Source organism: Pyxicephalus adspersus, chromosome 4 (assembly GCF_032062135.1).
Source record: "Pyxicephalus adspersus chromosome 4, UCB_Pads_2.0, whole genome shotgun sequence".
Taxonomy (NCBI): Eukaryota; Metazoa; Chordata; class Amphibia; order Anura; family Pyxicephalidae; genus Pyxicephalus; species Pyxicephalus adspersus.
Window position 1 is genome coordinate 99,455,889 of NC_092861.1, and position 16,359 is coordinate 99,472,247.

At 41.3% G+C, this 16,359-nt stretch overlaps 1 protein-coding gene across 1 annotated transcript in view; it reads left to right on the plus strand.

The window, feature by feature from the left end:
- Nucleotides 1-1,017: 1,017 nt before the first annotated feature.
- The window catches only part of ARHGEF33 (Rho guanine nucleotide exchange factor 33), a 311,282-nt gene continuing 295,940 nt past the window's right edge, over nucleotides 1,018-16,359 (plus strand). Inside the window, exon 1 of the mRNA XM_072410237.1 lies at nucleotides 1,018-1,088. Within this exon, the coding sequence (XP_072266338.1) occupies nucleotides 1,022-1,088 (67 nt within the window). The 5' untranslated portion in view covers nucleotides 1,018-1,021. The remainder of the gene's footprint in view (nucleotides 1,089-16,359) is intronic.

Here is a 16,359-nt window from a genome sequence, read left to right on the forward strand (position 1 = left end):
CCCTTGCCAGGTCCGTTTCCCAGATGCAGGGGATTTAAAATCTAGTGCTACAGATGTGCCTGTGACATCCAATCCCCTACAGTCTTCTTGCACTGATGTAACTGATGCTAAGTCACTTCTAAATCCTTAGAGGACAGCAGACAAATTGAAAATGTATGGTATAGACTGGCATATACTCAAAGAAGGAGCCCGTCTATGTAAACAGAAGAGAGAGAGCCTCACTTTACCACGTCTTTTATCTAGTTGAAAGGGCTTCTTCTTCTTTTTTTTTTTTTTACAGTCTGCCTCTTTTCATTTACTTCAAACCTTTCTGTATGAATGTATTTACAAAATTTACTTTAAACAAGTTTAGCTTTGCAGAAGGCATGCCACAGATGATTTCAGGAATAAGCTCCCATTGTGTCAGAAATGCTTTACAGCAAAGGATGCTATAATGCATTACATAGTTTACATAGTTTAAAAAGTGATGTTTGTGTTAATGATCAGTTGCCCTTTTATATGCATTTCATCTCTGAGCTTCAAGTACATTGAATAATGTTTTACAGGTCAACACATTCAAATGATCTAGCAGTGTCTGTTAAGGTCAAAGGTGTGGTGCAGTGCAGTAATAAAAAAGGAAGAGGGGAGTATCTATTAATTGGGTAAGCTACAATTGAAGCTTTTCAGTATTTAAACAGCTAATGTCCCTGTAAAAAAAAATGATTATAATAAATTCTGTTTCGGTCAATTTATGTTGTGTCACAGATTTGTTTGCAATTGTACTGTCTGTCATAATAATAATACTCTGACATTAACTTTCTAAGGATGTGATCTGAGGGAGAGGAAGACAGGGCCTTGTTCAGTGTGTATGTTGTGCTGCCTATTGACGTGCGCAAAAAGCTTTGACTGCAGAGTCTGAAGGTTATGTAACAAGAGGAGTACATTACTTCCTCATGCCTTCAAGACTAATGAGTAGCAAATGACAGTTCTAGCCCAAGAGCATTGAGCTGAAGGAGGGCTGCAGTCTCACCACTCTCCTCACATGCATCTCCATCAGAGACAGAGCTGTCCTCAAAAGCATAACCCAAACCATGCAGAAGTGACCTATGGTGAGTAAACCGTTTGCTTTTCCGGGATTTGTAGATATTTTCCTGTTCATAAAATTATTTCAGATGTTTGATCAATGTGAATTATTTTATGACTGATTGTATTCTGTGCTATTGATTAAACAATTGAGTTTGCATTAGGCAAATTGTAAATAATATAATCTATAAAAAAAATCATGGTATATGATCACGTATCGTTGCCCTGATTAAATTTATTCTTAAAATAAAGACTTTACACAGCATTACAAAGTGTTCCCTGAAAAAACACCACAACACAGCTGGGCTGCATTTTGAATTTGTGCCAAACTACAGATCTCAGTTTAACATCTCAGTTGTACCCATAGCTGAATGCTGCTGTGCTCTAGGTTGTTATTTGTGTTTTTCTGCATTTTAGTAGTTTGGTTTACCCCCTGGTAAGATATATTAAATACTTTTAAATAGTACAATAATTTTTTAGGCTTTTTGCATGCTAAGTGATTCAGTTCTGCTTTATATATTGTTCATCAACATTAATAAATTAAATGTAAGGAATGTGAGCAACAGCCCTCAAAAAAGTCTGCAGTAGCCAGTTAAAAATCAGATTTCATTCTGAGTACTTTAAACGTTCAGTACTGGAAAAATATATTTTCTTGTACATAGATGCTGGAGTAAAAAGACATTCTGTACAACTAAAACAGAAAAAAATTTAAATGGTGTAGGGAATGGTGAAAAGTGATTCTTCTTAATAGGGACATCAATAAAACCTGACACCTTTATTCAAAACTAAAAGAAGTAATTAAAATGTTTTTGGCAGGAGGGTATCAAAGTGAAACTGAAATCACCTAAATGAATAAAATAACAAAAGTCTGACAGCTTTTTCTTTAAAAAGGGGCCACAGTCTGAGTAAAAAAAAATGTCTCTGCCAGCAGACTATAGAGAAAAAGTGATTTATGGACCCAGTAATTTCTTGGAAGAGATCTGGCATCCCATATTGCAGACCAATAGTTTCCACAACCAGGAAGCCAAGCCCCCCTTTCATAGAAAAGTTTAATCAGAAAGCATACTGGACCCTTGTGGAGAGACTGCTGCTTCCACACAAACAACAAGGATCTTTTTACAGCATACTAACAGGAGAATTATTTTTTTGTTCAGACAATGGCTGCTTTAAAAAGAAAACTAGCTGTAAGAATTAGCACAAATGTGGTTTTGATGCATCTCAAATGTAATTGATTTAAACTAAAAGTTCTTTTGGAAGAAAAAGTAAACTGTTGGTTTGCTTTCCATAAGCCAAAATGGGCCGCACTACTTTCTCTGTTAGTGTTAAAGTTAAACTGTGGGCAGATGTACAAATTCTAGAATAAAGTGTTATGTCCATACATTGATTCATGTCATTGACCCCTAGAGCTCCCTTTCTCTTCCCATAAAAATCTTCTTCCTACTGTATGTGACATCATGACCAAGCTTGAATTTTTTTTTGGAGTAGCAGTTGCTAGGGACTCATTTCTAATTGACATGCACTCTGGGACTATAGTTCCTTTTTCTAGAAAAAGTGTAGGAGAAGGCTTTTACCCAAAAAGAGGGGTGGCAGAGAGACAGGGTTTTATATTCCAGTAAGCAGGGTTGAAAACACTGGTAAGAATTTAAATGCAGTACAAGCATTGTGTTTTTAATCCAGTTAGAATATCTGGTAAGTCAATATTTTTTTCTGTACTCACTGCATAAAATATGTACAGGTATAGCAGATATGTACAAACTACTTTTATTTTTTAATGCATCTACGTATTCATCAAATAAATATTAAATGTATTTTGAATGCAAGTAGCACATGTACCTGAATTTGACTTGGTATTAGCCTCCTTTAGACTTGTGTATTTCAGAACATAGACTGGGAGAGGCAGTCAGACTAGTAGCTACCTGGGTGTATTACATGCACCTCTACTGATATGTGACATGAGCACCTGAGCAGACTGCTACTTCTCCATACAGGTAGTGCCGGGGGTTACATACAAGATAGGGACTATAGGTTTGTTCTTAAGTTAAATTTGTATGTAAGTCGGAACTGGTACATTATTGTAAAAAAAATGCAATTAGGACAGATGTTTGTCTCAACATATTGTTAGGAAGCATGATGTTATTATTATTATTATTATTAATAAACAGGATTTATATAGCGCCAACATATTATGCAGCGCTGTACATTAAATAGGGATTGCAAATGACAGACTAATACAGACAGTGATACAGGAGGAGAGGACCCTGCCACAAAGAGCTTACAATATTTTCCAAACAAAATCAGTTTTACAAAAGTTTGCATTTTTTTCAGCTAATCCCCGTCATGAAGGATCAACCCCCAGTTCACCAGTCTTTGAGTGCACATTCACAGATATTGTTAGATTCTGTAGTTAAAGGTTGGGCCCAATAAACATGATCCTCCCCAGACTCATTCAATGCCTGCTGTCTATTCTTCTGTGAAACATGCAAAAGCAAAACAAACCCAAAATAACCTATATGGTCCATGGGCATAAGATCCTAATTTTGTCTGAATATGCAATACAAGTTTTAAAACTCTGTAAGGTATTCAATCTGATGGGCTTTGGTTAGGAAACAAATTACATTTATCCTTATGTATCCCACTATGCTAAGGGTTAACTACAAATAAGGGTATTCCTTCAGAAACATAATATTTCACATAACAAATTGAGAAAAATTATCCTTTTTTTTCCATGCACACCTATGGATCACCATTAAAACAACCATAAACACTGATATTAGTCTTCATTTTGGATGAAGCCCCACAGCACTAGCTGAAGATGATATACCATCACCTGATAAACCTGCATTACCTTATCAAAAGTGTTGTGTTGGGAATTAAGACAATGTTCAATTTTGTTAAGCTTTTGTTGTTCTGTTGTTTAGTATGTTTACCTGGTGAAAAACACCCTATTACCCCTGACATCTTTCCTGATGAAGAAACATTCATGCCTCAACTGGCACATCTTTTCTATTTTTAACACAAGAAAGCATAGAACTATTGATTAATAATCTCATATAGAATAGTAAATGAATTACAAAAACAATAAATGTGAAATATTAGGGATCCATAATCCCCTAAAAACTGCTGATGCAGTAATCTGACCTTTTTCTTCAGCAGTATTTCAAGAAACCCTGGACACTTCTCTGCCCCAGCCTGTGATTGGGCAATACAGGTAGTCCCCAGGTTGAGGACATCCAACATACAGACGTTTCCTAGGTATGAACAGGGCTTTCCTGCTTGTTCATATGCAGGACAGAAGCTTGGTAGGGGGGAGGGAGTGATTCGCATGACTTGCAAAAGAAATCTTTTGCTAAACACAGCTGAGGTTGTGAATGATCCTATGAGCTGAGCTGATCTGTAACATCATGTAACTTTTTAACAACCAGGACAAACAGTGCACCTGTTTCATTTTGCATATCAAAGCACAGCTTTCTCCAGAAGTTAATGAAAAACTAGGCTCCATAATGTTTCTTTTATTTTTGTTTGTGATTAACTCATAGTGAGAATTTTATACAGTAACTGACATCACTGTGTTTGCAATTGTTTTCCCCTGCAACCCTCATCTGATATTGTATATGGTACGTTTCCCATTCTGCCAAACCTCAGCACTGTGTTTGCAATTGTTTTCCCCTGCAACCCTCATCTGATATTGTATATGGTACGTCTCCCAATCTGCCAAATCTGTGGCAGGGTCCTCTCCTCCTGTATCACTGTCTGTATTAGTCTGTCATTTGCAATCCCTATTTAATGTACAGCGCTGCGTAATATGTTGGCCCTATATAAATCCTGTTTATTAATAATAATAATAATAATAATTAGAAAATGGCTTTTACACCATGCAAAAAATGCATTAGAGGCACTGTTTTTCAACCAACAGAGTTTCTTCATGTGTCACTGCACAGCATACTGAGCATGTACAGCTCCCCCACCCCCAGCAGCCATTTGGAATTCAGCTCTTTCTTCCCTATCAAATCCAAACTAGGAGTTTCCCTCTTATTTTGATTATTTCTGTTGATGGGGGTAGGGAATGTGTTAGAGAAAAAAACAGAGCTTTGCAGCTTTTCAAAAACCTTTACACCTAGAAGAAAACACTACAGTAGATTTCCAGTGACTGCTGTTTTTGCCATTCCTGTTAGTAACTTTGCAGTGCTGCTGCACTCATTTCTCTGGAACCGTATAAATTGCGATCATTTCACATCCAGAATTTGTAAAAAAAATTGCATTTCACTGAAATTTTTGCATTTTTGTGTTAATTTCTGATTTCGCTCATCACTACTTATTGACCAGTTTTCAAGGTCCTCAGACAGAGAATGCAGATCAGCAAAGATAACTGAAAGGGCAGAGCAAATATATATTTGTGTATGTAGCTGATACACTGACAGTGGAGATTTCCCAAGGTGATCTCTGATAACAGATATCACATATACGCCATTAATACATAGAGCGGATGTGTGTATATCCTCAGAAATTTTAGTTAAGTTGTAAGATGCTGTCACTGGGACCTATGCTGAATACTTTCAGTTTTTTCAGGTTTGTCTGTTTCTGAATATTTTCATGTTTATGGTGACATTACAAAGACTTTTGCCAAAGTTCCATCAGATCACTTCAGCATACCAACATAGTCTGGCTACAAAACTATACATTTACATATGCTTTTTACCATGCCAAATAACCTAAAAGATCTGCTCTCAAAGTAGAAACAATAAAAAGTTACTGTAGCAGCTATGGTCGTGAATATAAACTTATTTAATACAAAAGGGCAGCCTTATGGATGTAAAAAGGAAACCAAGGATGCAGCAATTGAAGGATCTTACCAGCAAAATTAGATATCTAGTGTGCCAGAATAAATATGCTACTTTTTTTTCTAGATGTGGAGATACTGCACTATAGACAGGAAATACAGTTGCTTCTATTATCTTCTTATGGGAACTACATTCAGAGACTGAACCTATACTTACTATTCAGCTATACCAGGGCTCAGCAACCTTTACTATCAAAAGAGCCATTTTGCCTCCTCTTCCACTAAAGAAAAATAGTCTGGAGCCGCAAAACATAACACAGCCTCCGCAGTGTCTTGGGAGGAAGGGGATCCCCCATCAGAGATCTCCCCGCGGCAGCCGAAGGGAGCCACAACAAGGAGGCTGAAGAGCCGCATGCGGCTCCGGAGCCGCAGGTTGCAGACCCCTGAGCTATACTAACAGGGCATTAAAGCAAGCAAGCTGTTGGCAGCCCAACTTAAAGCAAAAAATGGATAAAAAAGGCTAGAATTTGTTTTCTAAATAGGGCAGTTGTCAATACAATCTAAAAGATACTCTGCAAGTGAAGCAACCAACCCAGAATACTATAGTTCATATTCTAAACCTAAATTTAATCTTCCAAGGCTAAATCACTCCCAATAACCCCTAATTTCCCCTTTTCAGATGAAAGAATATGAAAAAGCAACCAATCTCCCTCTGCATACAAATAGCCTGGTCTTGATGGGTTTATGAATAAATACTATAAACAATTTCAAGTTATTCTAGTACCACATTTGGTCTCAGTATTTCCGCGAGAAAATTTTGGTGGTCCGTGGCTCTGGGCGGTGCACCCCCTGGACACAACCTGCCCACTCTCCCATTGCAGGCTCATATCTGCGATAGGATAGTGGGTGGGGTTAATGTCATTATGATGTCACTCTGGGCAGGTTTCTCCCCCTTTGAGTGACACCCGGCTCCCCGCGCATGCCCAATCTGATGAGATATGCTGAAGTACATTGAATTCACTCAGTGAAGTAAATGTTAGATGCATAGAAGGCCTTTGAGGCCAGGATAGATTGGGCTTATTTATTTAGTGTACTCACTAAATATAGCTTTGAGGGCCCCATTTGTAATGCATTTAAGGCACTATAAATTATGCCTTCTACACAAGTCTATACATCTAATACCCTGTCAAAATACTTCCCCATAACAAATGTCATAAGGCAAGGCTGCCATCTTTCCCCCTCTCATATTTGTGCTTGCTATGAAGCCCCTTGCAGTAACCATTAGAAGTAATGTCAAAATCCAGGGCATTGCCATTATTGATCATCCCAAAAAATTGAGCTTTATGTATATGAAAATTTTAAGTAAAACAACATTTAAGAAGTTTTGATAATGTGTAATTTTGTTCCTAACAAAACTAGAACATTCCCTGTCCTCAATTTTTAATATTTGGGATGTTTGGGAAAATAGCATATTTTAAAGTTAATGAAAATAAATGTCAGATTCTGGATGTAGTGTTAGATCCCTCACCTATCTAACATATTCCGTATTTCAATCTTTTTCTTGAAAAATTTGAAATAAACAATAGGTTACAAAACAGGTGGATGAAACCGAAAGAAAAAAAAAAAAAAAAGAATAAAATACTTTCCAAACAATGAACATTGAACAATTCTGGCATTGAGTAAAGCAATATACACTGAAGTATAAGAAGAAAAAAATAAAGAGCATACATAGTGTGGGGTAACCAGAAAATGTCACATACGGAGAAGGAAAAAACATTAATTTATTGATCCAACTAAATGGGAATATAAAGTAAATATAAATATATATAAAAGAAGAAAAAGGAAGGGGAGGGGAACAGAAGAAAGACAAGAGACAAATGGGGAACAGGGAGAAACATGACAAAAAGAAAAGGGGAAAGAAAAAAAAAAAGGAGGAGACCTACATGTAAAATTCCAGAAAAAGAAAAAAGGACGCAATATAGATTGTCAGATGGAAAGGCATTAAAGAGAGTTGTAGTCCAGGGAGACCAGATGAGCTCAAATTTCTACATTTTGTCAGTAAGTATGCTAGATAACTTATCATTGACCATGATCCAGTTCAATTTTGCAGCTATGGGATCAAGAAGAATATCAGGTTGTTTACAAGCTTTTGCCAGAGAGATTTGAGCAGCTAATAAATCAGGTTAATCAATTTTCTGGAGCAGGTGGGTAAAGGGCAATCCAATTTGCTAAACAATGCAGATTCTGGGGCTTTATCGATTTTGTAGGAAGTGACATTCAAGATCAATTTAAAAACTGCTGACTTGGGCTTTTGGGCATATTAATAAACATAGTGACTCTAGACACACAACCTCTAAAACAAGAAGGAGAAATTGTATATTGAGTGTATTTTGCTATACGGTCTGGCCCCAGATACCACCTCAATAAAACCTTGCAATGACTTCCAACCAGGCCACGAATTCAGGGAGACTTTAGCCAAAAGTATTTCATGGCTGTTCCTATTGATTCATGTATTTAAGTTTTGCACTGGGAGTAGCAAGATCTGAGTATAGCAAAGAGATCTGGCCTCTCGTATCTGCTAGAGATTGGCAGGAGCTTTCAAAAGAAGTGGATCTATAAGGAGGGGAAGCCATTCTAAGTTTGGAGTAGACCAAAGACTTAATCTATTGAAATTTAAAATATTCTCTCGCTGGGAGTTCTCTTTTACTAGTTAGATAATCAAAGCCAAACCTTTCCCGCACATCCAATCTCCTATTTTCAGGAAACCTTTGAGGAAATCATCAAGATCAGGTTGAAATATTGGATCAGATTTACCATATAATTGATTGTAAAAGTCATGGAACAGAGCCATAACTTTTCTCATGGTGCTGTGATAATTTACCTCTTTTCAGCTTGATTTTAGGGAAAACATGAATTTTGGGTCTAGGATTTAATTTGTTGACTGGAAGTTTATCAGGTTTATCACTGCATCTTTAAAAATTATTGAAGTAAAGATTTGTCAGGCTTTGTGAATTTCCCATTTAATACCTGGGGAAGTATCTGCAGATTTATTGAATGTAAAGAAGTTTTCTGGATATGCAGATGTATTTCATCAACGGATCAGCAAGTAGGCTCTCATTATGTCTCCACTTGATAGAGGAACTAGACCTTTTCAAACTAGTCAATTGCACAATGACTGGGTCATGGTCAGAGAGGATACTAGTTTTTTCACCAAAGGCACCAAGGTTACCAGCAAAAGAATGTGATCAATCTGGGAGTAGAGTTTGTGAGTCACTGAGTAATAAAAATAATCTCTCCTTTAAGGGTTTATTACTAGTGTTGGTCGAATAGCTCACTATTCGATTCGGCAGCTATTCGCTCGAATATAGCAAAAAAATTCGGGTGGTCGAACATCGAATTCGAACACCATTAAAGTCAATAGGAGGAAAAATTCGGGTTTTTTTCAGCACTGTGTAGAGCTTCTACAGCCTCCAAACAGATGTAAAAANTTACGTTTCTCAGCCATTCAGCACTAGACATGAATGGGGAGACTTGTGCCCATTCATTTCTAGTGCTCTGTGATTGGCTGAGAAATAGGAAACCCAGATAACAGCTCAAGCATCATCAGGATTTCCCTTTCCTCAGCCAATCAGGGAGCAGAGCAGCCAGCGGAGCTCTGCTATGCTGACCCTCCGCTCCCCTGATTACTCCCGCAGCCCTAGAGGAGCTGTGACATGTGTTCTGTATCTGAAATACATGTCACAGCTTCTACATACATTCAGGCTCATTACAAGGGTGTGCCAATAAATTCACCTGAACTGCAGTGCAGAGCTGTACATAAATAAAACAAATACTGCTTCAGGTGTGGTTCCACACAGCAAATGCTGCATGCCCTGCAAAGGACGCACGATGACGCAAATGTAAGAAAATGGGACACTTTGCAAAAATCTGCCGTAATTCTACTGCTAGACAGGTTCAGGAAGTTGTTTTTCAAGGAAAAACTACTAGACCAAGATGATGATTGAGAAAATTGATGCATCAGAATGGGATGACCATGAATAAAACAGTAGGTATAAGACTATGTGTAGACATTCATGAATCAAATAAAGCTGTTATAAATAGTCAACCCTTGCCACTTATTGAGAAAGTATTTTCAGAACTCAGGAGCTAACTTCTTTTCTACTTTTGATCTTCAATGCGCATATCATCAAGTTTTGCTGGATGAGGAAAGTAGAGATCTCACTGCATTTATTACTCACGAAGGTTTGTTCCATTTCAAACGTGTACCCTATGGCCTAGCTTCTGCACCTAGTTGTTTTGAAAGACTAATGTGTTTAATTCTCAGTAATGTACCTGGTGTGCAGTGTTATCTGGATGACATCATTGTATATGGCCAAACTCTGGATCTTCATGACTTTCACATTGTTTTGAATCACATCTTTCTTCACATCTTTCATCCTCATATTTACGTATTTTTCTCCAAACAATACAAATCCAACAATACAAATCCAATTTTTTTTAAAGACCAAAAAAATTCTATATTTCTCTCCAAAAAAAATCATATTTTATTCTGATCCCACTTTGCTATATATCCCCAAAGCCATAAAAATGTATGTATTTCTCTCCCAAAATACCGATATTTAATTCTGATAGCACTTGGTGTCTATCCAAAAACCCCTAAAATGTTATGTATTTCTCTAAATCAAATAGAGATATTTAACTGTGATAGTACTTGCTAGATATCCACAAATGATGAAAAATGTCTGTATTTTCCCGCTAATTCCGCCAAGCCCATTCCCTTTTATCTAGTTTCACTAGATAGTAGGTATGGACAGTGTGAATTTCATTCATCCATTCATGTCTCCAAAAGCTACAGCTTCCACACTGTCCATCAAGGTGATGGCTTTAACCTCTAATGCAGTCCTTGCTCCCTCTCAAGGCCTACCACCTCTTTCTCCTGCTGTTACTGCTGCGACCTGCCCAGTACTCAGCTCTTGATGCCAGTTACTAATGTCATCCACACTCCGTCACAGGGCCTAACGCCTCCTCCTCCTGCTCTTACTGATGCTGCCTGCCCAGTACCCAACTCTAGATGCAAGATACTAACACCGTCAAAACTTTGTCTCAGTGCCCACCTCCTCCTCCACCTCCTCCTGCTGATACTGCTGCTGCCTGCCCAATACCCAATGCTAGATGCAAGATACTAAAGCCGTCCACACTTTGTCTCAGAGCCAACCGCCTCCTCCACCTGCTGTTACTGTTGCTGCCTGCCCAGTACCCAAATCTAGATGACAGATACAAATGCTGTCCACACTTTGTCTCAGGGCCTAACGCCTCCTCCTCATGCTGTTACTGCTGCTGTCTGCCCATTACCCAACTCTAGATGCCAGATACTAATGCCTTCCACACTTGGTCTTAGAGCCCACCACCTCCTCCTGATATTACTGCCGCTGCCTGCCCTGTACCCAACTCTAGATGCAAGATACTAATGCTGTCCACACTTGGTCCCAGAGCCCACCGCCTCCTCCTCCTGCTGTTAATGATCCTGCCGCCTGCCCAGTACCCAACTCTAGATGGAGGATACTAACGCCGTCCACACTTGGTTTAGAGCCCACCGCCTCCTCCTCCTCCTCCTGCTGATACTGATGCTGCCTGCCCAGTACCCAAATCTAGATGCCAGTGTCCATACTCCATCTCAGGTCCTAACGCCTCTTCCTCATGCTGTTACTGATGCTGCTGCCTGCCCAGTACCCAACTGTAAATGCCAGATACTAATGCCATCCACACTTGGTCTCAGAGCCCACCGCCTCCTCCTCCTGCTGTAACTGAGGCTGCTGCCTGCCCACTACCCAACTGTAGATGCCAGATACTAATGCCATCCACACTTGGTCTCAGAGCCCACCGCCTCCTACTGTTACTGATGCTGCCTGCCCAGTACCCATCTCTAGGTGCAAGATACTAATGCTGTTCACACTTGGTCTCAGAGCCAACTTCATGCATCTACTGCTTTTACTGATTCTGCCTGCCCAGTACCCAACTGTAGATGCCAGATACTAATGCCGTCCATACTTGGTCTCAGAGCCCACCGCCTCCTTCTGCTGTTACTGATGATGCCTGCCCAGTACCCAACGCCAGATGCAAGATACTAATGCCAGCCACACTTGGTCTCAGAGCCCACCGCCTCCTCCGCCTGCTGTTACTGCTGCTTCCTGCCCAGTACCCAAATCTAGATGACAGATACAAATGCTGTCCACACTTTGTCTCAGGGCCTAACGCTTCCTCCTCATGCTGTTACTGCTGCTGCCTGCCCACTACCCGACTCTAGATGCCAGATACTAATGTCTTCCACACTTGGTCTCAGAGCCCACCGCCTCCTTCTGCTGTTACTGGTGCTGCCTGCCCTGTACCCAACTCTAGATGGAAGATACTAATGCCGTCCACACTTGGTCTCAGAGCCCACCGCCTCTTCCTCCTCCTCCTCCTCCTCCTCCTGCTGTTACTGATGCAGTGGGCTCTGAGACAGAGTGTGGACGGCATTAGTACCTTGCATCTAGAGTTAGGTACTTGGCAATTCCAGATGCCAGTTACTAATGTCATCCACACTCCGTCTCGGGGCCTAACACCTCCTCATCATGCTGTTACTGCTGCTGCCTGCCCACTACTCAACTCTAGATGCCAGATACTAACCCGGTCCACACTTGGTTTTAGAGCCCACAGCCTCCTCCTCCTGCTGTTACTGCTGCTGCCTGTCCAGTACCCAACTCTAGATGCAAGATAATTATGCTGTCCACACTTGGGCTCAGAGCCCACCGTCTCCTCCTGCTGTTACTGCTGCTACCTGCCCAGTACCCAACTCTAGATGCAAGACACTAATACTGTCCACACTTGGTACCAGAGCCCACCACCTCCTCCTCCTCCTGCTTTTACTGCTGCTGCCTGCCCAGTACCCAAATCTAGATGCCAGTTACTATTTTTTGTCCACACTTGGTCTCAGAGCCCACCGCCTCCTCCTCCTGCTTTAACTGATGCTGCCGCTTGCCCAGTTCCCAACTAGATGACAGATTGCCGCTTGCCCCAACAATCTAGATGACAGATACTAATGCTGTCCACACTTGGTCTCAGAGCCCAATGCCTCCTCCTCCTGCTGCTGCCTGCCTAGTACCCAATTCTAGATGCAAGATACTAATGCCGCCCACACTTGGTCTCAGAGCCCATTGCCTCCTCCTTCTGCTGCTGCCTGCCCAGTACCCAACTCTAAATGCAAGATACTAATGCCGTCCACACTTTGTCTCAGAGCCCACCGCCTCCTCCTCCTGCTGTTACTGTTGTTGCCTGCCCAGTACCCAACTCAATATGACAGATACTAATGCCATCCATGCTTTGTCTCAGAACCCACTGCCTCCTCCTCCTGCTGTTACTGCTGCCCAGTACCCAGCTGTACATACAAGTTTACAATGTAAACTGTATATGCTGCATTTTACTAAGTTAAAGCTAGAAGGTAGGAAAAGGCAGTCCCCTACACAGCATTGTCTCCAGTAGCTACAGCTTCTACACTGTCCATGTAGGTGATGGCCTCAATCTTTAATGCCGTCCTTGATCTGTCTCAGGGCTTAACTCCTCCTTATGTTGTTACTGCTGCTGCCTGCCCAGTACCCAGCTCTAGATGCCACTTCCAATTGCTGTCCACACTTGGTCTCAGGGCACACCACCTCTTCCTCCTGCTTTTACTGCTGCCGCCTGCCCAGTACCCAGCTATAGATGCCAGTTAACAAAGCTGTCCATGCCGCATTTTACAAAGTTACAGCTAGCAGATAGGAAAAGGCAGTCCCCTACACAGCAATGTATCCAGTAGCTAGAGCTTCTACATTGTCCATGTAGATGATGGCCTCAATCTTTAATGCCCTCCTTGATCCTTCTCAGGGCTTACCTTCTCCTCATACTGTTACTGCTGCTGCCTGCCCAGTACCCAGCTCTTGATGCCAGTTACAAATGCTGTCCACACTCCGTCTCAGGGCCCACCACCTCCTCCTCCTGCTGTTACTGCTGCCGCCTGCCCAGTACCCAGCTGTAGATGCCAGTTACCAATGCTGTCCATGCAGCATTTTAAAAAGTTACAGCTAGCAGACAGGAAAAGGCAGTCCCCTACACAGCAATGTCTCCAATAGCTACAGCTTCTACAGTGTCCATATAAGTGATGGCCTCAACCACTAATGCCGTCCTTGCTCTGTCTCAGGGCCCACCATCTTCTCCTCCCAGTACCCAGCTCTAGATGCCAGTTAACAATGCCATCCACACTTCTCTCACTCTTTCTGCTCTTACTGCTGCCGCATGCCTACTGCCCAGTACCCAGCTCTAGATGCCAGACTAGACTCAAGCTCAACTAGGTCTTCTTTCCCCTCTGATTCCACCAAGCCCGTTCCCTTTCATGTGCTTTCACTACATAGTAGGCCCTGAGACGGAGTGTGGACTGCATTAGTAACTGGCATCTAGAGCTTGGTGTAGTGCATCTTTAATGACACCCTGAAGTGTGTAATGCAAGTGTGTAATCTAAAATTTGTGATTGAACATAGAAGGCCACGTCTTCTGCTTTATCCATCGGTACCACGCCCAGTACCACGCCTGTGTATGATACCCCAGAACTGAGAAGTGGGACAGCAGACCCTCTGTAACTGTGGGGGGGATGAGATGGGAGACACCGGTATGTGTAACGGGAACCGAGAGGTCCTGGATGACCACATTGAGCCATGAAGTTGTTTAGCTCTGCAGATGTCCGGAGACTTCTCCACAACAAGTATGTGGCCGTCCTGGGAGACTCCATTCAAAGATCCGTCTTTGTATTATGAATTATTAAACGAGATTCCAATCTGTCCCTACCTACTATATAGCGAAACCACATGAAAGAGATTGTGCTTGGAGGAATCAGCGGGGAAAGAAGAGTCTAGTCTGGCATCTAGAGCTGGGTGTGGCAGGCGCAGCACTATGAGGTGCCTTGTGAGCTGCGGCATTAGAAGAATTATTATCTCTGTCTCTCTTTAGTCTGATCAGACTGTCTTTACTCTATAATTCCTCTAGTACCGTTTCATAAAAGTAGTAGGTTTAAAGAGCACACCAAATACTTCAAATGACTTCTTTAATAACTTCAAACTTTCTTCATATAACACTGCTGATTCTGCAGCAGAAAGTCTATGTACAAACAAGTGTTGAATGAGGTATCACAAAATGATAGTTGAAGTTGGTTAGTTTGTTTGTTGTTGGTTAGTTTGTTGGTAATGATAATGGTGGAACTTTTTTGGCCTTTTGTCTACTTCTTTGAAACTCTCTGGCTGGAACTCTGGCAGTTCTCTTCTCTTCTCTTCTCTTCTCTTCTCTTCTCTTCTCTTCTCTTCTCTTTCTCTGTTAGCACGCTGAATACAGCCTGGTTTGCTAGGGAATTTCCCCATAGACACAGTGTAAGGCTGGTTGTGATTGGTTGAGGCCTCTGCATAGTGTAAGACTCACTGTGATTGGCTTACCTCTTCTAGCTAGATAATGACTCTTAAAGATATATTTTCCTTTTCTGCCTATGTTAACAAAATGCATATATAACTGTTATAAACATTCACAACCATAAAATACAGTGATAACTCTGTGTCTAGCTTAAGCATATGAGCATATGAGCTGTATAGTGGGGTTATTGGCAGGTTTAGGTGTATACAGAATATACTGCACTAATAACCTAGGACAGGTTTTAGCTGGTCAGCTACACTGGGTACTGGGCATTGGGCAGGCGGCAGCAGTAAGAGCAAGAGGAGTAATTTGGATAAATCTATTCTCACAAAATATAAATATCCCCCAAAAAGATTTACAATTTCTCCTTGTTTTTAAAATTACATGGGCTAATCGATATTTGGAGGGTAATAAATAGTGTTGATGTTCGAATTCGGGTTATCCCTATATTCAACCCGAATATGGCTGTTCGAATTAGGGTAGACCCGACCCGAAAATCACTGGATTTGACAGCAAAAATTCAGGAGGAAAAAAAAAAATTTTTTCTTGGGCTCTGAGACCAAGTGTGGAAGACATTAGTATCTGGCATCTAGAGTCGGGTAGTGGGCAGGCAGCAGCAGTAACAGCATGAGGAGGAAGCGTTAGGCCCTGAGACAAAGTGTGGACAGCATTTGTATCTGTCATCTAGATTTGGGTACTGGGCAGGAAGCAGCAGTAACAGCAGGCGGAGGAGGCGGTGGGCTCTGAGACCAAGTGTGGCTGGCATTAGTATCTTGCATCTGGCGTTGGGTACTGGGCAGGCATCATCAGTAACAGCAGAAGGAGGCGGTGGGCTCTGAGACCAAGTATGGACGGCATTAGTATCTGGCATCTACAGTTGGGTACTGGGCAGGCAGAATCAGTAAAAGCAGTAGATGCATGAAGTTGGCTCTGAGACCAAGTGTGAACAGCATTAGTATCTTGCACCTAGAGTTGGGTACTGGGCAGGCAGCATCAGTAACAGTAGGAGGCGGTGGGCTCTGAGACCAAGTGTGGATGGCATTAGTATCTGGCAT